Source organism: Dermacentor andersoni, chromosome 7, assembly GCF_023375885.2.
Source record: "Dermacentor andersoni chromosome 7, qqDerAnde1_hic_scaffold, whole genome shotgun sequence".
Taxonomy (NCBI): domain Eukaryota; kingdom Metazoa; phylum Arthropoda; class Arachnida; order Ixodida; family Ixodidae; genus Dermacentor; species Dermacentor andersoni.
Window position 1 is genome coordinate 74,879,657 of NC_092820.1, and position 22,423 is coordinate 74,902,079.

Genomic DNA, 22,423 nt, shown 5'->3' on the forward strand with positions numbered 1-22,423 from the left:
TACGTCGGCACTTATCGTCGCCGCGTGTAAGTGTTCCATTGTTTGGCGGTCGTTATTTACCCTCCGGCATTTATTTGCCTGAGGATTCGCCTCGATGGCGGAGGCCGTGTGTTGTCGCAGTGGTCCGAGACAGAGAGCGGTGTGCCGGTGCTTCGTGCAACTCTTGAGAGAAAGAGAGAGTCGGAAGGTTTTGGCCCCGCGGAATTGAACGAGTTATGGCCGCTCTCGTTTCTGCGCGCGCACTCTAATGACTTTTGCGGAGTTTGCCGCGCCACTGTCGGAGTGGGCGCCACTCGACCGAGACGCCTGGCTTTGTTGTTGTGTTCGGATGTATTGTCTCTGCGGAGACTTTGTTTGTGCGCCTGTGCGAAATTTAAAACGTTTTTCTTATGCTCGTTTCGCTCGGTGCAGGGCATTCTTCTTCCGCGCGTTAAGTTGCGAATGCGTGAATACTGCTTTTGGGTGAATACTTTCCGTGTCCGGTGGCTTTGTTGTGTGTGTTTCTTTTTATTCGCGTTTATTGCGCGCGCCTTAGGAACTTCTATTGAAATCCATGGGAACGGAGAAATCGTTTTGCTCGGCATTCGCTTCACCGAATTTGAGAAAGGTTTGTTGCATTTAAAATTTAGAAAAAAAAATGAGATAACATGTACGGACTTCGGCAAGCCGATTTTTTGTTTAAATGTAGGCTATCGTTCTTTTTGCTAAAGCTAATGAAAATTTCAAATTACTGAAAATTTCGTCATTATGTTAGAATGTCAGAGGTTAGAGTACCGATGCTTCACTGAATCGTCAGTTAAAAAAAAAACAGTATAAATGAAACTGAGTCCATTGAGATCAGTAAAACACCTCTGGAAGTCTGGTGACTCCATGAAAGGTATACCATGCATGAAGCTAACTTTATATTCAGTGAATAACGTAGCTTAGATGTTAAGGATGTTTAAAGATTTAAATATATCAGAAAGTATGAGAACCACTTTGGTATCATGTGACAGCCCCGTGTAGAGAGATGCCTACGTCATCATCAGAGTCATTGTCATCGTCACCACGGAATCGAGATGGACTGTCGGGTGTAGGGACTTTCTAGAATACAAGGGTCGGTCATTACGGTAGTCATCGTAGTTCTATGCTAGAGTAATAATGACTCCGCGCTTGTGTTGCTAAGCGCAAGAACAAGAGTAAAAAATGAAAAAAAATAAAATGAAACAAAGCTCATCGATTGGCAAACTGTGTGTAACTCACGAGGTACCTAAACCCTACACGAGGTGTATACGTCACGTGGAATAAACCCCTCTCGTTCTGGGCCGGAACTTTACCGCTAGCCGCCAGAGTACGTTGTGTTGCACACGGCTCGCTGACCTCGGCATGGCTATCGGATTTCGTCTTCTGGCCAGTAAACAGGACGTATCCGGAACAAGTCGCAAAAAAGCCACGTCGAGGGCAATTAGGATCTCGCGTTCGTAACGCGTACACTTCCCTCGTCTCTGTGTCTCAGCGCCACTGCACGAAACCACGCCGCTACTGCGGCCTAGTTTCGTGCAGTGGCGCTGGCTGCTGTCGCAGCTTGGCAGGACGCACGAATGGAGTGCGTGTGGTTAAGTTTAAATGGATCCTAAGGAGAAAAAAAAAGACACTCAGTCAACTTAGATTGGTGGAGTGCTCTCTCGTAACTATATTTTCATCCCTTCGCTGGAAAAAGAGAAAAAGAGAATACGAGTGGAAAAGAGGAAGGCGAATCTTCCCTCGCATATCGCACGAAAACCGCAGCTCCGTTCGGTGCATCAGTGTGTCGTCACAGATTTGAAATTGTGTTATAGCATTTTAACACTTTAGCGGAGAAAAAGATATATATATATATATATATATATAGCATTTATTATAATGCCTGGCTCTTGGAGCCCTCCTTGGAGAAACGCATTAACGCACGCGGATGATTTGCATACCTCGTTGGGCGCCCATTTTTAGAGAAAAGGAATAGCGCACTGGCGAATGATAGAAAAGCTGTCAGATTTATTTTCCGGCCATAAGTATGCGTGAGAGTACGTAAGTCAGACATTTACTGACTTAACAGCCGAAGGAGAGTAGTCGTCTTCATTAGTTTCGTACGGTGAAGGCTCTCTCTCTCTCTCTCTCTCTCTCTCTCTCTCTCTCTCTCTCTGCGTGTTTTTCCAAAAGTATTCGCATGCGGTCGATACTGACTCCGTTTCATTCCGTTATCCTTCTCGTATAAATAATACAGAAGACGTCTGGATTATGGGAACGTGCAATGGTACTTTCGATAGCGTAGAGCGGGCAGTCTTTCAGCAGCAGTAGCGCAACAACGTCGAAACACGGAAATAAGTGTATGACGACGAGAGAGAGAGAGAGAGTGGTGTTTTGTCTTCGCTGCACCTTCTATTTATTAAAGACTAACATTGATTAACTTGCCCGGCTGCTATGGTTCGATCTATTTAGTCACAATTTAATTCCCTTTTCTCAATAGTCATGCAGAAATAATTCGCAGCCCGGATGTATTTGGCTTTATTAGTGAGTTTTAGCTCCTCGTTACCGTACGGAAGAGCATTATGTTATGTGGCAAGCGTTTGGGCCAGTTAAGGTGGTACATGCGCAAGACAGAATAGGCTCAGTGCACGGCCGATTCAGAAAACACGGCGCACGTTAAACCCTCTACTTCTACACAAATTATGCGATGTAAACGTGAGGAATTATAGGAGTGCGAACAGTTTCTTGTAAAAAAGAGCGGTAATGATGGGACACATGGCAAGAAAACACGCCTTTTGCAGTCTGTGTTCCGTCCTCGTGCTTCTTTGCGCAATAAGCCAGGTACCAACCAGCAATTCCCTTTTCCCCAAATTTCCAGAATGGGCGCCATAGGAAGGGACACTTTCTCAAGGGCGGCAGAGAATTAAAGGGTTCTGCGAAATTAGGAAATTTGCAGGTATAGTAAGGTGCCAGCTGGTTGCAAAACAGGAGCTGATTAAAGGTTGCTGGTAGAGGGAGGGCCTTCGTCATGCGGTCGACACGATTTGATCTGATGACGATGTTGAAGCAGCGCAAGTGAACACAATTAATAAACGCAGAAGGAACCATTTCGGAAAGGTGCCCGACTCTCGCCGCAGTGCTGCCGTATACGGATCAGCCACGTTCGCGAGTTCCCCTTCCGCTGCACATAATTGTGGGCCTTCCCTCCGAGAGGAAGTAGGTATAACCCGTGCGCGAAAGGCAAGAAGCTGCCGAGCTTTACGCGCCCCCTCTCTCAGCCTTCCACCGTGCGGCGTCGTTATGCGACCGGTGATTATCCGGTGGCACGTGGGCTCACAGGGAAGCGCTGGGCTCTCCACTATTGCTGTCGGGGCCGGCGTAATGTAGTCTCATCGCTATTCTTCGATTCGTGGCTTATCGTCCTTTCTTTCTCTCTTCTTTTTTTCCGCCCTGTCGTTGCGTTAGCGTTCGGGCTGCTCGTCGCGTTCGCCTATATACCCGACGCGACCTTCTGGCATTTTCCGCGCGCGCACCGAACATTCCTCTCTCTCTCTCTCTCTCTCGCCTTCGGTTTGTCGATGTGCTTCGCCGTGTTGTGTGCCTCGCGGTGGATTCGTCGTCCTCCTTGGCCGTATCGCGATCCGCGCGGTCTCGGAGTTCGTGTGCGGCTCGCGAGTTGGATACACGCGCACCGGACAACGTACACCGTGGTGCTTGATGCGCGCGGCGGGTAAGGCGACGCCGCGTGGTCGAGTGGCGTCGCGGTCGCTAGGCTTAATTTGGCGAGAGCTCGTAGCCGCAGCTAATGGCTCCCGATGGCGGTGTGCGAGGAGGCGGGTGGGCGAGGGGGAAGGAGACGAAGCTCGCGAGCACCGATTCGAGATCGCATTTCTCTGTCTGACCTGGCAGTCGGCGATAAGGAAGCTTCACTGGGGGGGCCGCCGGAAACGAGCGTAAGAAATGGACCGGAAAGAGAGGACACGGGCGCGCGCAGATTCCGGAGCGCACGTTTTAAGGAGAGGGTGAGAGGAGGGGGGAGGGGTTGACAACGCATCCTAAAAATGTAAGCGCTGGCGGGTCAAAGTGGACAGGCTTCTCTGGTGATAATCGCTACGACGAACACGACGAAGAAATTGTTAAGAGTAAGCAGTAATGACCTCCTGACCCGAAATCGTCTGGGAAACTGGAAGAGGGCTATCGAGGAAGCGAGGAGGTGCTTATTGGAGGTCACGAGTTTGAGGGCACCGCGAAAATAATACAAAAGGCTCTTTAACAACGCCAAATTGTGGATGTGGTGTCGTCTTATACCGCTTACGTACCTAAGGGAAGCCTGGGCTGCAGTCTTCATTATCCAAATAGCCTATAGTTATGAAAAGTGGGGCGCGCGTCTCATATAACCGTGAAAACAGATTTCTATTATATTTCTTGCATATAAACGAGAACCTTTAGCGTATTTAAGGAGCAGACATTTTTCTTATATACTCAAAGTGACGACAAAGAGAGAGAGAGAGAGAACAAACGTTTAATATGGCGACTCAGTGAGGAAGAGTTCTTTCTTCACCCAAGGCGGGTGGCCTCCTCAGTCCGGGTAACCATTGGCCTTTGGTGCTTCCCTGGCCTGGTTCACCAGCTTTCGCTGGTTGTCCAAGTCCGGGGCCGCGAGCATGGCCTCCCACGCTTCTTCCCAATCTTTTTCTATGCGTTTGTTTACGGTTCTTGGTTGAGCTTCTTGATTGTTGTGTTCGTCAAGATTAGGGCACCCCATCACCATGTGGGTAAAAGGGTGTCCGGCGCCCCGCAGGATAGGCAAAGGTTCAATTAAGAAAACTCGGTGAAATATTGTGTAGGTGGCCCATTACTTCCGCACCGGAAATAGGTAGCGCAGTCTCGTCAACGGCACCGGTTGGTGCGTGAGAATGGAACAGAAACCCACAGCGCATGATACATGACTTCGTCACTACTTTTTTATTAAGGCATGTGCGAAGCTCACGTAAGCTGGCGCCGGGTTATTGTGGATTTAATGTAAATTAAATCGATAAGCCTAAATGTCCGATTGAAAAGTTACATATATTGTTGTTCAGTGAAGTCTGTGTGTTTTCTACTCGGATTATAGTTGCAAAAATAGCCCGTTTTCATCTTAAGTTTTGGCTTCTCCGGGTTGCTTCAGCGTATGAAGCAAAACTCGAGGCCTTAGAGTAAAAATTTTCTTCAATAGTCACTGCGATGGTTTTCTCGTTTAAAATAAAGTAGGTACGATTGAAATCTGCCTTAGAGGTCATTTGAGGTCGACATTTCTGCATACCCGGAGGTTGTGAGTTGCAGCCTGATATCTTCCGCGAGTTTTCGTCGTTCTATTCCCGAGTGGCTCTGGGTAGCGCAGCGTTCTTTGACTGCTTTGAAAAGTTACCTGCCGTGGTAGTCCAGTCCAACAACGCTGTAGTTTGGTTGAGGGAAAGTCGGAATCGAAATTAGTTCCGTGTTTGACGCGCACATCGGAGCCTAGAAGTTTTTGCTGGAAAGAATAAAGGAAACGGGCACTCCCGATCCAACGATGCTTGCTGTATTGCGTAACGTGGGTCAGTTACAGGAATCCGTTTGATGGTAGTTAGTGCGCCCACGATGCCGTCATTCGAGGAGTAGTAGTTTCTACATGCTGTTAGCAGGACGTTTTCTATCTTTCTTGTTTTTCGTTTTGTTTAGCTGTTCGACCAGGACCTGTTTATTACGGTTTCTCAGCGGAACGGCCGATCAATCACGTCGGAAGACCTAGATTCCATATTGGGGGCCATCGCACGCTCTGGGCCTGTCAGTTCCGTCTCGTCGGTCTTTCTACCCGCCTTGGGCACACCAGTGACGCGCCACTTTCGGTCCTGTCGAAGGGGGGGCGTCCCGAGCTGAGTTTGATCACCCATCGTTTCTTTGTCGTCCTCTTTGTTGTCCTTAGTCTCCTGGTTGCCTGAAAGTTTCGCGGAGGACTTCCCGGTCGATACCACGAGCAGCGTAATTCACTTCCGCTTCCGGCCGGCCTATGGTCCGTCGATACGCGGCGTACCTCGTATGCCGAGCTTTCCCTGCCTTAGCTTCACGACCCTTTCCGATGAGCCACTCGTCGTACTGTCCGGGCGTCCGCCTGTTTTCGGAGGATTCGTTCACCCCCGGCGTGGCGGCTCTGTTGCTTTGGTGTTTTCGGCTGCCGAACGCGAGGTCGCAGGTTCGATTGCCGACAGCGGCGGACGCATTACGGTGGGGGCGCAGTGAGAAAACGCTCGTGTGTGTACTTAAATTTAGGTGCTCTCTTAAGAAACCCTGGCGCTGTAAGTTAACCCGCAGCTCTGCGTTTAGCATAGCCTGTGCATCACTTTTGTTCGTGAAACCTCGCAATCTGGTTTTTTGAGTGTCGTTCCGGCGACCGAGCTTTGTAAACGTGCTGCTACAAGCGTAGGTCACTCCAACTGGAGCAGAGTGAAGAAGTTTTCAGTAATATTTTGATATCTCTAGTGTGGTTACAGAGAATGCGACTTTGGTGACTCCGTCCGAGTGAATCGTGATGTGTTCGCTCCTTCGATCAACAGGCTCATAAAATTGGGATTTGTTAAGTGGAAGTTTTCGCTGCCTCGTAAATTGAAGATTGCCCTTCTTTCTTCGCTTATGTGCTAATGTTTGTCGTAGTTTCAAACCTCATTTGATGGCACTTCGGAAAAGCGGGAAACTGCCGCGATTCCTGCTCCTGGTGCAAGTGACCTTTAGGTAATTCGTTTTCATAATTCGTACGCCTAAGCATAGATTAGCTTCGAGATTGTGGATTTCAGCTCGGACGCGAACTTACGTAGATATGCTCTATATCGCGACCGCCGTCAAGAAGAAATAGAAAGAAAAAGAAAAACTGGACTGGTTTACAGTCGTTTTGAGTTACTCTTCTGATAGGCCTAACGACCACCGGAGAGGCTGTCAGGCACTCCGAGAGGACGGCACGTCGATCCGTTAATACAGAAGAAACTCGATTTTTAACGAGTTTCCGAGTAAGTTCGCAGCCTCCCGTTGGTCCGCTCGAGTCGTCGTGTCTCTGTGTCGTGTTTGACGTCTTGCGTTCCTGCCTCCCGGAGAAGCTCGGCCGTTGTGGGAAGCGAGAGCATTTTTTATTCTGTGTCGACCGGCCGCGTAATTTACTTTCTTCTTTTTTTTCTTACTCCGCTCTCAACCCGGCAAGCGCGTCTCGCGGTAATGGCGTTGCCCTTTCTCTAATGACGGGGAGGGAGAGGGGAGAGAAGCTTTCCGCACAACTCACGTCTCTAGAAAATGAACTTTCTATTTTTTTTTCTCCCATCTCGTCCAGCCCTCTCTGCGCACTCAGATCGCGTGGTTTATTTACTCAGATTTTTTTTTTCTTTCTTTCTTGCGAGGGCTACTGTCTGCGGTGCTCCGGCTCCTCACGAGCAAACGCAAATGGTTTCGCTTCCAGCGACACACCGTAGGCATTCGGCATTCGTGAAATGGCCCGCGCGCATGTTTATTCCGACCGTTGTGTACTTAGCGGATCACATTCAATGCTCGTGAGCTTCGCTAGTCGTCTTGGTGACTGCGCGCAATTTGAAAGAGCTCCCGCGCAGCGTGTTCAGCCCGCGGAGCTTCCTACAAAACGTATACCACAGGGAACTCTGGCGCTGCCATTGTTGAATCGCTGTAGAAATGATTGTTAGAGTGTGGATTTGTTCAATATACGGGCTTCTTGTTTCAAACGTTCCTGCAACTTTGTTTTATTACGCTTGGCCTTTTCTAAATTTCCAAGCACTCGTAGCGCTATAAGCCACAGCTATGCAAGAAGACTCTTCGCGCGTGTATAATCATCACGCATTGTGTGATGTATACGTGATATTTTGTTCAAAATTATAATTTTTTTGCAAAGTCACGAAGCCGTTTCGAAGTCAGGAGGAGCAAGTTTAGGGAAATCCATGGCACGTCGTTACCGTGCTGGCTGAACCGGCCCGTATATGCAGCTCCTCTAGGGACTAAGGGATCACAGTTCCTTATCGTAAATTTTTGTAGCAGACTTCGTGGTTCAGCGCGTAAAGATAGGAATATACATATACAGTTGGGCTCGACGGATTCTTTAGAACCGCAGGTGGAATCGTGGCGAGTTTTTGTCAGAATTTCAGGATAGTTACGTTTAGCCGATACCTCGTTAGGATTGACTAATCCGCCGGTCGCGAGGACAAGCTGAAGTGTTCCATTTATCGGTTACATTTTTTATTTCTCTTTCTGTGGAGTCAGTGCAATATAGGTGCTGTGCTCATTGTATTCTACCGTAAAGACATTCACTGTACTGTAAATAATGTCCACTAGGTGTTTTCCTTAAATGTGGTGACGAACGCTCGATGTGAAGAGGAGGGCATCTGAGCTTAATGTGACACGAAGCGGTGGTGCCAGGAACTTCGTTAGGGCGTGTTTTCCTCGAGTTTGAGACTTGTCCAGGAGAAGGCACACTGGTGCTTGCAAGTGTAAAAAGAGATATCATTTAGAATTCTCGTAGATCTTTGCTGTGTTTTCCTATACCCTCTCCAGCCACGTTGAAACCTTTCCATCATACGTGACGCTCTTACTAACAACGCGTCAAAGTAGAGCCAAATTTTTTTCCCCAGTGTCCTTTGCGGGGTCACATCATCTCTGATTCCTTCTGACTAACAGCACGTGGTATTCCTAACTACCCCACGCTAACGCCCAATAGTGAAAAACTTAGTGCGGCAGTTTTTTGGGAGAACTATCTGTCCAGCCAGCCCCCCTTTCAATACAGTGAACCCAAGCGCTTTGACAGACTTCAAACAGAGCCGGTTCGGATCTCGGAGGTGAAAGCTTTTGTCTCTGTTTCACGAGGCGGGTAACGTGCAGTGGTACGGTAAGTACGCCGGTGTGTTGGTTTCAGGCATGGCAAGTACTTGTGACATTTTCGTACACGTGATATGGTGACACACTGTGCGGCGAGTGGACTTTTTTTACGTTTTGTCGGAATCATTGTGGTTTTTTTCCCCTTCTGTAACGTTGTTGTTCTTGCCAGCTATAGCCTTTCCGGTGGAGGTTTTTCGGCTCCACGCCTTCGAGTGGCCGTCGTGATGTGCCTGCCTCGTGGTCTGTCGTCTTGCGTGTAATGGTGGTGATCGTTTCTTGCTTGTATTGCCTGCGGTGTTGTTGTGGGTCGAAGTGGGACCGCAGAAGCGTATTCGTTGCTGTCTTTGGTTTCTGCGGCGCCTATATCTTGCTCCACTAACCTTCGCTGCCTTAATCATAGTCTGGCAAGTTAAAAGCAAACGTTTGCGAACCTGTGTACGAACGTTTTCTTTTGGACACTGTGCAATTATACGATAGTAGTGGCCAATGTAAGCTTCGTTACGTGCACGATTTCTTTCAAACTCCCTTCCTTCGCTCATGTTTCACTTTATCTTCACGGTGCCTTCTTCTACGCCTAAACTGCTAACCTCCATTCCTTCCCTCTTACCTGCCAGATGCTGTAGCAGATAGTAGTGTCCAATGTAAGCTTCATTACGTGCACGATTTCTTTCGAACTTCCTTCCTTCGATCATATCTCACTTTATCTTCACGTTGCCTTCTTCTGCGCCTAAACTGCTAACCTCCATTCCTTTCCTCTTACCTGTCAGATGCTGTGGCTTGAGCTGTGCTTCCTCCTATCTTTGTGCACGTTGTATTAGTTTCTCATTGTCTACCTCGCTTCGTCTTGTTTTCTCCTTTCAGGGTGTTGGTTAGGGCTGAGGAAGTGGCCATGACACTCACGTAAATGCCTTGCGAAGTGCTACCATTGGGGCTGCGTGTGGAGCGCACGCTGTGGTGCTGGCTTTGATCGGGTCGCATTTAAGAGGGGCCTTTTACGCTCTCTGCTTACCGGAATGTGCAATGTCGGTGAAGGTGGGGGCGTGTGGAGTCGAGTTGGTGTGACTGCGTTGGTGGTGGGCCTCACCTTGCTTGCTGCCTATCGCTTATTAGGTGCATTTGATTGCTTTAGCGTTTTTTTACTGGCGTTGGTCCCCTCCTTGGTGGTTGTGCATTTGTGAACGTTTGGGGGTCAGACATTTTGATGTCTTCCTGCCTTCTGTAATCTGGTGTAGGTACCGCACCACTTGGTATTTGGTTGGTATGTGTGCAGGGGACGCCTGTTCTAGTGTAGTCGTTTGGGTCGCGTGTTTTCGCAGCTGTCACTTATGATAACGGATAACTGCTTACCTGCGTGCATTTGGGCTTTCACAAGGTTAACGAGATAGATAACATTTTCCTTTAAAAATGTTCAGATTGTCTACTGAGAGCTTGGCAATGTTTTTTGTAGTCGTGCCGTCTTTTTCCCCATTTCTAAGGCATAAAGTGGGAAATCACCCATGTGTTCCCTTATCTAGTTGAGATTTCGGCGATGAACTAACTGATAAAAAGCTTACTTGAGCCGCTTTAGTTTCAGTGAGTGCTACATATGTTGAGGTTTCTTTTTTCTTATTCTGGCACGAAAGTTTTGATGAATCGTCTGAAATTGCGGCATATAGTTTGCATTCGACGCTGTAGGGGTACCGTATGTCTTCTCCGCACGAATGCCCAATATGCAGGAAAGTTTCCTTGCGGGGATTGATGACGCTCATTTTGTTCGAGGGGTGGCTGCTAGGTTCCTTATGGCAACTCTAGTACATTTTATCTCGTTTAGCTTCCTTGGCATCTTGCTTAACTTTCGCAGAGATACGATAATAAAATAATAAAGGTTTAAACACGAATTTTGAAGTAAGTGTACCTTGGATGCAATTATCGCTGGATCGAAGCTGCCTGTAAATCTGGCTTTGCAGCGATATTGCCATTATTGCGGAGAAAGCATTTTATGTGTACACTCGCGTGCTTGGAAGCACGGAAGGAAAGCTCTCCGATGTACGTCGGAGGAACCCTACTCGGCCTGCTCTCTCAAAACAAATAAAAAAAAAAGAAAAAGAAGGAAGAATAAAGGAGGTGAAGTGCTGAGCAGAACGAAGATATCTTAAGTATTTGTGGACTTTTGGTGCGCCCTATACACGCGGACAGTACTGATGAGACCAATCCCTCCTCTCGATGCGATTTATCCCACGCACAGGGGCAAGGAGTTCAAGGAAGACGCCAGCACGTGGAAGGCCAACGAGGACGGGAAGGTGGTGAATAGTCAGCCTGCCAGGGTCATGGACGACCGCAACGGAGCCGGTCCAACCAGCGGATACATCGCCAGGTGAGTGCCGGGGACCTGTGCTGCCGTCGGCTTAAACTGGCACCTTCGGTGTGTCCGGCCGGTCCTGTGGCGAATTTTGGGGGCGCAGGCGTTTTCGCTGCTGCATATCTGACGTAGTCTGTGTGTGTTGTGCCGAGATGCGTTGCACCGAGTGTTGCACGCTTTCCTGACGCTCACGATTGCTGAAGCACGAGGTGGCGGGGGCCGCACTTCGGTGAGGGTGAAATTAAGGAAAAAAAAAAAAAACTCCCGTGTCCCGTGCATAGAGGGCGCATTAAAGATCCACTGGTGGTCAGAATGAATCCGGAGTGCCCCCCACTATGGCCTGCGTCATAATCAAATCGTGGTTTTGGCAAGCAAAACCCCAGAATTAATTCATTTCTGGCGATCAGAGCAGCTGCTCACCCAATAGATGACCAGCAGGGCAAGATGAGACAAGGCATCTAGTAAAAGGAGCCGCACATGATCATGTCGACCCGGTTTCGTAATCCCTGCTGTCGCTAATATCCCCAGCGGAGTCCGAAGTACGTATCTCGCGCGTTCTAGACAAGTGTTTCGAACACCGTAGGAGGTATATTTGCAAATATTTTACTTAGTTAATTTCTCTATGGTATGTAAGGGCTGCACTTAGGAACCTTAACTGATCACACGAGAACTGGGTAATCGGCGCGATGGCTCTGGCGGCTATGCCTGTCTCCTGAGCGCGGCATTGCCGCTTTGATTCACTGTCGCGATAATGTAATTTAATAAGACGGAAAAAGCAAAATTGACTCAGTTTTGAGATGGCGTTGCACGTTGAAGAATCCCAAACGTATCAAGTTACTCAGGTGTGGTCTACAACGGCGTCTCTTGTAGGCAGATACCTTTGAGACGTTAAAGTCAATTGATCAAATCAATCAATCAGTGAGACGTTGAAGTCAATGGATCAAATCAATCAGTCAATCAATCAATCAAGTAATCGAAATATCAGTCAGTCCGTCGATAGATTAATTAGTCGGTCGATAGGTCAATCAATCAATCAGTGACGCCTCCAGCCAAAGCACAATCGCACGTTCGCGCGTATTGTGTCACCCGCAAGCGACTTCTCGGACCTTGCACTTCCAGGAAGTCGGTCTTCGCGTCGCGCGTCTCTTCTGCGCACTGTTGCTGGTCTTCGATTCGATCGTATCGAATCAAAACGTTTCGTCATCTCACTTTTGTTCTCCGCGCGCCTGGTTCGACTTTCTCATTCGCTTTCGACTCGCGCCTTGTGTACGCCGACGCATCGTCCCGTCTCGCGAGAGTCGCTTATCATCTCCGGGCCCCCGCCATCTCAGCGCGCAACTTCGGTAACGACTTCTTCGACGCAGAGGCAGTGTATAATCATCGGGCCCCGCTGAAGCCACCCAACCTGCAAGCAAGCGAGCAGTCAAGCAGGCAGGCCAACGGTAGCTCGGCGGGCAAGCGCAACTACCCACTTATGCGCCGGCTCTTCAGTGCCCGCTTCCCTATCGTCCCGTTTTTGTTCTCCTTCGATCGCTTGTGGGGACCCGTTTTGGACACAAGCTGCCTTTGACGCGCCGCCATTCTCCGCCGCTTACCCTCTCCTTCTCCCCCTCCCGCCTGTCAGCCATCGACGGTTAGACGAAGAGGAGGCGTTGCTTTGACTCTTTTTCGAGGAGGAAGTTGTGGGGTGGTTGGTTGCGCGCTGGAGTAGCCGACGTGTTTTGAAAAGCCAAGGGGAAAGGGAACTGTGGGGGGGCAGCGGTGGCTGGGAAGGTAGGGGAGGTAGAGAGACGGTGCTTCCTCGCCTGCGATAGGAAATCGTTTGACGCCTCCCCACTTCATTCTCGGCCGCCCCTTCCGCAGTGGCGCCTACCGCTGCCACTTCCGCGTTTCCGCCGACGCGGCTTTCGGAAGTGGCGCCGACGCTATAGCGTTATGTGTGAATCGTCGGCTTCTTCGCGCCGAAAATTGCTCTCCCCGCAGAGCGGCCTATGTGTAGGCGGTAGGTTCCTTTTCTTTTTGCCCCTATTTCCTCGTGCATTTTAATCAAGCGTCGAAGAATGCACTTGCTGATCTGTAAGATGCATTTCCATTTCCTGCGCGAAGAATTGCAGGTGGCTCGGAGTAACGCGTCGTACTCAGCGCCACGACGCTTTTTTCTCCTGTTATTGAAAGGCACGGGGAACGAAGCCTCGTGCGACTATTACGTTGCCGTGGCTGTTTGGGTCGTGCGATAAACTCGACAGCGTTGAAGTCTTCGTTCGCCTCCTCGGCGTCCGAATTACCGCCGGGTTCTTTTTCTCGTAGTCTTCTCGACCTTCGACGTTTCCTCCGAAAGTGCCTCAAACTCGAGCTCTCTTATCGGGCGCACTTGAATTCATAATCGAACTGAGTCCGCCTGTATGTATAAGTTCTTGGCTACGATGAGACGAAAGACCCGTTGAGGTGGCTCCGCTGTTATGGTGTTAGCCTGCGGAGCAGGAGGTCGCGGGTTCGGTCGCCGACCGTTGCGGATCGCATGCCTGTATGCCGTGCTTCGGGTGCATTTGGAAGGGGCACCACGTGCTCGAAATTAATCCGTAGGTCTCCAATGCGGCGTCCTTCAGGACCCAGTTTCGGGACCTTAATGCCCACAATTTATTTAGCTGCAGACGAGAGGGAGCGCCAGTACCCAGTCCGCCCCCGTTTTTTTTTTATTCATTCGTGTATCTTGTCTCATTCATTTTTTTTTTAATAAAGTGAAAAAGAGTCATCCACCTAATTGTACCAATTGCTACAAAGGAAACCCATGCGGCCTCCTGGAAAGAAAAGCCTCGCGGTTGAAGAAAAATTCTTCCTGGTCCGGGACTCGGCTGCGGTGGTCCCGGGTTCGAGTCCCGGACCACGACGAATTTTTCTTCAACTGCGAGGCTTTTCTTTGAAGGAACCCGTATGGGTTTTTTTTTTTTTTTAGCAATTGCTACAATTGGGTGGATGTCTCATTTTCTCTTTATTAATTACGTCCCTCCACCTTGCGGGTTTCCGCAGAACTATTACGTCTCATCCCTTTTGTTTATTTATAGCATCTATTTTAATAGCTTAAAAGCGACTAACTTTGTAAGAAAGCTTTGAAATAAGCAGATCAATCACCGCGGTTGGTTGCTGTACCGGAGGTCAGGTGCGTGCTTGCGATAGGGTAACGGCTAGGATGACTCGTGGCCGGCCTCGATCGCGACGAAGCGTTCTTTCCCTGCGTATCGATTTCACCGGGTCGCAGGTTTAGCGTTCTTTCACGACCCAACGTCTTCGTGGTCGTCTTATAAGGATCGCGAATCGGGCGAGTTGTCAACGACCCGCATGGCAGCTGCGCAGCTAACACACGAGGGACGTGCAGAGAAAATGTAAGGCACGTGCCGATTGCTGACCGACTGAGTTTATTACGTCATTTGCGGCAGTCTGTGTATACACTCCTAACGTCGCCCTTGGGAAGCACCGCTCCTGCGCAGTCTTTAACGCGAGATCGCACCCCGAAAGGTGGCAGTCTCGTGGCGCAGCACCATGACCAAGCGTCACACTGTTACACCGTGGCCTCAAATTTTACGACGTGTGTGTGTCTGTGCATGCGAGGGTTTTTGCAGGAGTTACGCGCTACGGAGTGTGTATAAGCTGCCGTAATTCGCGTAATAGACTCGGTAGGAAGTCGGCTCGAGTTCTGCGTTTTCTTAACGCGTCCCTGTTGTAAGTGAGGCTGTCACACGGTTAGGGTTGTGTTCTTGCGCAGGCGGGGCAGCAAAATAACTCGCGACGCTCCCCCGTACGCGGCCCAGCACCCACGGGTCACTGTCACCGTCTCCACGCTTAACCGCATCGAAAAAGAAAAGAAGAAATACGTTACGGAGCTTCTGCATGAAGATCGCTTACCAGACAGCGTCGCGTTTGGAAGCCGTTTTCTTGCACGCCACGCCTGTTCTAGAAAACCTCGTTCGCGTGCATCCCGCTCGTTGCACGCTTCCTCGCTCCCCGACGGCCGGTTCGGCCGACGTGGCGTCGCCGGGTGATTTATGCCCAGTATACGCTCGCTAATATTTGCGGGCCCAAGTTGGGACGCTCGTCGTCGGCGGGGCGCTCCCGGAAACGCGAGTTTCGCCGTTGTTGACCGTCGTGACGCATCGCGTCGTCTCGCCGGAGGGGAACCCACGGGAGCCTCTGTGTGCGCTTCGCCGTTGCTACGTAAGCTACGTCTACTCGAATGCGACGTTGGCGTGTTGCATTCTTCAGCGCATCGGAGGGATTACTATCCGATAGCGGTCACGTATGGTGCATCGTAAGGGTTGGGGTCGGGCATGAAATAGATGGTAGCTGGCCCATGCCGTCATCCGACTCATTCACGCTAAGGACTTGTTGAAGAGAGGGACTTGTTCTCATCGAGAACGAGGAATATGGGATTTATTTACAGTATCTACATGAAGGGTGCAGCACGTTACAGTTAATCAGTCTAACATGACTGAAAGAGAATGCATACTGAAGCGCCGCAAAACGGCTGCTTAAAGACACTCTGCCCGCCCTAGATCCCTAGGTGAGAGAAAACGGCCGTTCAACCTTCGACCAATGGGATAGTCCAAAGTCGTCGTCGTCGTCGTCGACCCGCCTTTGAGGAGGAGGGTTTACACACATACTTCCGCACAGGTTTCACTGAACACACCGAGGTGAGAGGGCTCTTGCAGACAGGGATCTTGACCCGAGCAGGCGCCTCTTGATCCCAGAGCTGACCCCGCAGTCACTAGCCGCCGCATCTGTCCATTGACTGTGACGACTTCTGGGGCGCTTGAGATCGCACCGCAAAACGCCCTGTTCCGGGAGTTTTCTTGCTCCAAACAAACCGTGAAGGCGACGGCGAATCAACTAACAATACTCGGTCCGCCGACCGTCACTAGACATGCCGGTGCCGTCGGGATGTTGACGAGGCGCATTGTTGTCTTTGCAAAGCGAGTCGTCGTAGCGGGCGGGGAGGGTTCGGAGGTCTACTCTCCGAAGATCACAAGCCCCCGCAGGCTGATCGTAACAGCATCTGCCCTCGTCCAAAACAAGCCGGGACTGGTTTCAAGCGTTTTTCGTTCCGCCGGCGAATAAAGGAGAGCGCACGGCGGCAGGCATCTCTCTTCCGTCAGTGCGACACGCTAGCCTTTACGTGCAGCACGCGAGACGAACTGTCCTCACCTGTAGCGTCAATTAGATTCGACTTTCTAGCGCATTACTACAGTTTACATGAATGCGACGCGCAAGAAAAGCGAGGCGATGCGCGCCGTTTGTCTTATTCGTGGAAGTAGCGCTTGTCTCGCCACAGTGCCGTGAAGACAACGCGTCGCGTCAGCCAATCAGGATAGAGAACCAGAAGGGGCGGCTTTTACATTGTCCGCCTGTGATCACCTTCCGCGAGACGCCGACTCAATCGAAGCTTCTCGCCGGGATTAGCGGCTTACAATGAGCGAGCGCTCCTTCCGTCTCGGAACGCACAACCGACGCTGCTTATGCCGATTGACTTAACGGGAGTTGTAGCCTTCGCTTCACTACACGGAGACGGTTAGACGTAGTAACGGCAACGCGAGCACAGCCCGGAAGGCGGGGGGACGCAGATCGAAATGCGCAAACGGCGCTCACTTTCAACAATGTCTTCGGAAAATCGTTGGACGTAAGCGCCGCTCGCGTGCGTCGGCCTTCTTATTGCGCCATGGATTGCCACCTCGAGAAAGCCTCTCTACCCGCGTATGGTTGTAGAATTTCGGGCGGCTGCTGTCACCGCTGTTCGGTGACGAGACCGGTCGCTATAGTCGGGTAACGTAAGAGTCGACGAGTTAAAACAGTGGCGCGTCCACCGACCGCCGTGCGCCGCGTGACGGATTCCCTGCGGTCCCTTCCTTTGTGCGGCTCGCGAATCGAACCCGCCCGCGTGTCTAATTATGACCCGCACCGGTCGCGTACTGCGCGCTGTGTAGTCACGCCATGCGCGGACGAGCTCGTGCGCGACAACAAAGTCACAAGAAGGAAACGTCCCGAACCCGGGTTTGGCTTTCGTTCTCTCTCTCTCTCTAAGCCGTAAACTACCGTTGCGTGGTCCGTGCGTGCTGCGGCATCATAAGCCTGCATGCTATATATGCACGCCCCCATTGATTCTGCTTCGCTGCCAGACCGGCGTTGTCGGCTTTCCGGCCTTTTCCACGGTTCGATATCGGTCCCGGCAAATGGTCAGCCGTAGCCGTAGCCGCAGCAAATGCACTCACTACTGTACCGCTGCGCAATCTTCGTTTCTTGTGCTCTATCGCATGTTTGGTATGCTGTGCGAGCGGCCTCTCTCTCTCTCTCTCTCTCGCTCGCTCGCTCGCTCGCTCGCTCTTTGTTTTGTTTATTTTTCACGCCCGTTCGAACGTCGATGCTGGCTTCGTTTAGGCCGTACCGTGTGCTGGAATCGCTTGGTGAAAGGTATAATTTTCCTCCCTGCTTACACCCCTCCCCCTTTCCCCCTCAATTTCATGTCTTGATTTACACCCGTGCCTGAACTGTTTGCACGACTCCTCCAAGTTGTTGCTCGCCGTGGCTGCGTTATTTACGAGTGCGTTGATTCAACAGAGGGAAAGAGAAAAGGAAATGCTTGTTTTGAGTGGCCCTGGGTTGTTGTTGTTGTTTACGAGTGTTTCGTCGTAATGAACGCGAGGACCAAAAGAGAGGCAGCACCTCCACTCGGGGCGCCAGCCTGGTGCTAAACAAGCCGCGGCCAACGAGCAGCGAGATTGTTTATTCTTGCTTGTTCTTTTACCGTTTTCCTGCCTAACGGACTCGCTTCAAGCATAAATCGATGCCCAGACTTGCCGAGGGCCGAGAAACCAGTGCGGGTGCTTCGAGCACGAAGAGATGGTGCAGGTGTCTGCCGTGCATGCCGGCGAGCTGCTGGTGCTGCCTTTCATTCCTCGCGAAGGTTCGCGTGGCGCACGAGAGCAGAACGAGAGATTCTTTCGAGAGCCCGATCGATCGCCACCTGCGACGCGCCTCGAGGCAAATGAGAACAAAGCGCGCATCACGTGCAACGTAATGGAAACGACGCAATTTGCGTGCCTCTGGTCTTTCTTTCTTTCTTTCTTTCTTTCTTTCTTTCTTTCTTTCTTTCTTTCTTTCTTTCTTTCTTTCTCTTTGTATGTGTTAGTCGGATGTTCCCTGATTGGGTGGGCGTCCACCGCTGGGGAAAATCTCGCCAACTTGCCATTATCAGGGAATGTGTGAGTTCCGGAAGGGTTCGGGGAAATAATTACCGTGGAATTTCCGCCGTGCTTTCTTTTGATCGGTGGAAATGGTACATTCAGTGGTTGTGATGAGGTGAAAGGCACTGCCGAAAGGAAGCCCAAGTTTTCAACTGAACCTGTGCGTGACCGGCAAATAACGGTGTCGTTTGCTGTTGTTGGGAGGGTGAGCCACGACCCGGCGGCTGGAATGTCGCAAGATGCAGTCCACTCTTTATATCCGATGCCGCAGCCGTCGCACGTGATTTGCAAGCTTAGGGCGTGTAGTAGGAGAGTTGTCGAAATATTACGAGCCGGAGTAGGGTAGCATGGCAGACTATGTACTGCCGATTTTTTCCTTGCTCCTGAGACCACCAGTGTCATAGACTGCAAGGGAATTTTCGTAAAGACAGACAAGGAAAACGTAGAGAAAGCTGGCGATTTGAAAATGCCGACGTAGGAGACCCACCCTGGGTGACGTTTATTGCGCCAGCAGGCTAAGGTCGAGGTCTCGGGTTCGACCCCTGCCGCGCCGCTCGCACTGCAGTAGTGGCGAATTGAAAATAAGAGAGAGAGAGAGGACCGCTCGTGTACTTAGATTAAGGCATAGATTCAAGATTCCCAGGTTAATTCGGAGTCTCCTACTATGGCGTGCCTCGTAATCCTATCGCGGCTTTGATGCGCGAACCCCCGGAATATAATTGAATTCTCGCCCCAGTAGCTCAGGGTCCGCGGACCAGTATTGGCCCTACCCGCAGCCAGAGTGACCTTAGGTGGGTTGTTTGTCGGTCCCGTTTCCTGAGCTAATACGGGCGCGTAGGTCGATTTCACCGGTGGCTTGTGGCGAAGGACTTCATAATAATCAATTCTGAGCCGATATGTCTGGGCAAAGTGCTCTAATACAGATTGATTTTGACCACTCGTAAGGCTATTTAACGTCCGCCTGAGTGTTAAGTACCCGAGAGTCATAGCAGTCTGCCCTCCGTGTGGTCAAAATCAACCTGAAGCTTGCCTCGTCGCCTCCCCCCCCCTTTCCTTTCCCACTACGGTGTCACTCATAGTTCACGTATTAATTCCTTTTGGACACAAAACATCATTAGTCGAAACCACTCTTTTTTTTAGATGGGCATGCAAAGACATTTGGGGAACATAGACATTTGCGTGCATAGATTTGGGTTACTGGGAAAATAACCGCAAGCCTCGTAATCCAATCCATAGCCGTGCAGTTGGGACTTTCTCTTATCCCCTCCTCCCTCTTCTTCTTTTTTCTTTTTTTGCAGAATTACAAACGACGACCGTGAGAACGAGATGGAAGACAACATGGTTCAAGTGTCCACCATGATCGGGAATCTGCGCAACATGGCAATCGACATGGGCAGCGAGATTGAGTCGCAAAATCGGCAGATCGACAGGATCAACCAGAAGGTACGTTCGGACGCGCACGTGGTCTGTCGCGCCCGCATCTGCAGAAAAGAGAAACGAAAAAAAAAAAATACCATTGCCTTGACGGCGCTCCTCACAAACCACGCTAAAGCGACACACATCCATTATCGCGCCACACATTGCATTTATATTCACTCCGTCTCAACGCTCCACTGTTTGTCCGAAGTACGCGGACCACTATACACTTGGCTGGCGCAGGGGCTTTTGCGCACATCGCACCGTGACGTTGCATATTTCGTGCCCCGATATCTCACCCTGCGTTTGAGTACGGAGTAAACGCGGCGTTATCGTAGGGACCGCTTCAGCCGACGCAAGAATGTGTGCAGAAGGTAAGCTGAGGAGAGGGGGGGGGGGGGAGGCTAATGTTCCACGTACATTTTTGTATCCGAGAAAGTGACGCGCGAAACTTTGTTGTGGTTTGCACCCACATGCAAATACATACTAACGATATGCAACGCATACTAGATCAGGTCTTGCCTGTCTCGATAGCGTTTACATTTCCTCATTCCGTTTCCACATTTCCAGCACGGCTCGGGTCATAGAGAATGACGGGCCGGTCTTTGGGCCGGCCTTCAGGCTGGCGCGTGGCCAGTGGGGCGGGCGCCTGTATTCGTTGAGACGGAGTGTAGCCGTGGCACGCACATGTCACACAACAACACCGCTTCTCTTTGCGAGCACCTGCCGACACACCTTGTCACACTGGAGCAGACTCCCGCCTATATATCACATAGGAGTCTAAGAGCGGTGCGGTGTTAGGAAGCACGCTGTCCCGTTTAGCAGATGCGTCTCTTTTGTCCGTATGGCGGCAACACGGATTGAATTCTTCAGGTCGTGCGGTTTAGTAGCAACTGTATATCGCTTAGCGGTTACGTGGCAGAGTGCTTATGTACTACACCTGTGCAGTCGGCTTCAAACGTTTACGGTGCTTGGGATATGCGAAAAAAGAAAAAAAGCGGAATATTTCCGCAGCCTGGGCATGCAGTGTGCTCTTCCGATTTCAAATCTGTGCAGGTATAACGACAACGCAGTGTTGTATGTTTTTTTTTTGTTTAACCAGCCGCGCTCACAAACTGCAAACTTTCGACAGCGACCGTACGTGTCCTTGTCCTGGTAGCCAGGCTTTTGAATATCTGTAGTCATGTTCTGTCTACTTGAGAACAGAGGAAAACATATCCCCGCTCCTTGGATTCCTGTTAATTTAGGGTGCTAGAAAACGTGAGGGGAGATAAGTTTTCTTTCTCTGTGCGAAAGAACGCACAGAGACAGAAACGAGAAAGCTTTCCGCGCATCCTTCGAGGTTGTTTCTTCTTCGCTTCGACAAGGTGTGCTGTTTTGTTTCTTCTAATATTCTCCAAATGTTTCTCGTTTTAGGCCATTTGTCAAATACATTAGCGCATTAATTCAGATCCTCGCGCAGCATTCTTCTTTTTGTTATCCCTCTTTAACATAATTCTAATTAATTTTTTTTTTGTTCAAGTCTAGTCACCCGGAAGGTCGTCATAGCGACCTCTTCTTCCGTTTTGTTTAATGCGCTCCTTTTTTATGCCTAATATGCCCCGTGTGTGGTGGAGAAGCCACACCTAATCTAGTGCAGCGATGACCACTCTTTTGGACTTGCGCGTTGCGAAGCGGGCGTACGCGGCCGTGCCTGTTCAGTACAAATACCGCGTTAGCATTCAATCAGCGGTCGCAGATCAATTTAATATAAAGACCTCTTGTACACTAATATTCAGTGAACAGACACCTGACAAATGCCTCACACGGGTCTTTTCTGAATGCATTTTTTTAGCCACCTACGCTAGATTTTAACGTAGTTGTCGGGTGTAGCACCTGTGCCACAGCCGGTTGCGTTGTAGGTGTTTTTGCCGTGGCGTCGTACGTTCTCTACTGTCGTACGCACCAGATCGCGCGTCTAGCTTAGCGTTGTGTGTTCTGCGCCAGGTGGCGTTAAGGTGTGGCTTCTTGGCGAGTAGTCCCAGTGGGTGGGGGTCTCGCACAAGCTGTTTGTTTCCCGATAAGATTAAGGTGCGTCCGATAATGGGATTTGACCTGTTATTTCAAATGAAACGTAAGAGATGTCGAAATAATGCATGCTTGAATAGTGATAGGCTTCAAATAATAGTTAAGAGACCGTGTACACGACCAGTGATTTATCGATCAGTTATTTCATTGCTATATAGGGGGAAAAAACGATAGCCTCGAGACGCGAAAAATTTCGAGAAACGAGCTCAGATAACCACACAGCAATCATTCGATGCATTCATGCGATGTCGGCCCAGGAAGGCCAAGCTTTCCTTCTTCAAAACTCGCTTGTACTTGTGAATCTTTTACCAACGCAATGAATAATAAGGCTTTCGCGTTATCGCTTTGCTATCTGGGTTTTTCTTGGAAACAGATAGGGTGAGCTGGACTCGCATCAAGGGGCCAACCGTATGTACGTCCCCCACAAGCAGGAAATTAAGGCGGCGGTTCCTCAAGAAGGAATGCGTCCATCCGCAAACGACACCCCCTAGGCAGCACGGGCCTCGTTCCT

The 22,423-nt window shown here is 50.2% G+C and overlaps 1 protein-coding gene across 7 annotated transcripts in view; it reads left to right on the forward strand.

The window, feature by feature from the left end:
- Positions 1 to 22,423, forward strand: part of Snap25 (Synaptosomal-associated protein 25kDa) — a 361,995-nt gene that overhangs the window by 307,327 nt on the left and 32,245 nt on the right. For 6 of the 7 annotated variants that reach the window (XM_055072787.2, XM_055072786.2, XM_055072785.2 and 3 more), the window contains 3 exons: positions 9,724 to 9,762; positions 11,087 to 11,215; positions 19,728 to 19,872. In XM_055072787.2, the coding sequence (XP_054928762.1) occupies positions 9,724 to 9,762; positions 11,087 to 11,215; positions 19,728 to 19,872 (313 nt within the window). The remainder of the gene's footprint in view (positions 1 to 9,723; positions 9,763 to 11,086; positions 11,216 to 19,727; positions 19,873 to 22,423) is intronic. The other variant, XM_050181569.3, reaches the window with a different exon arrangement.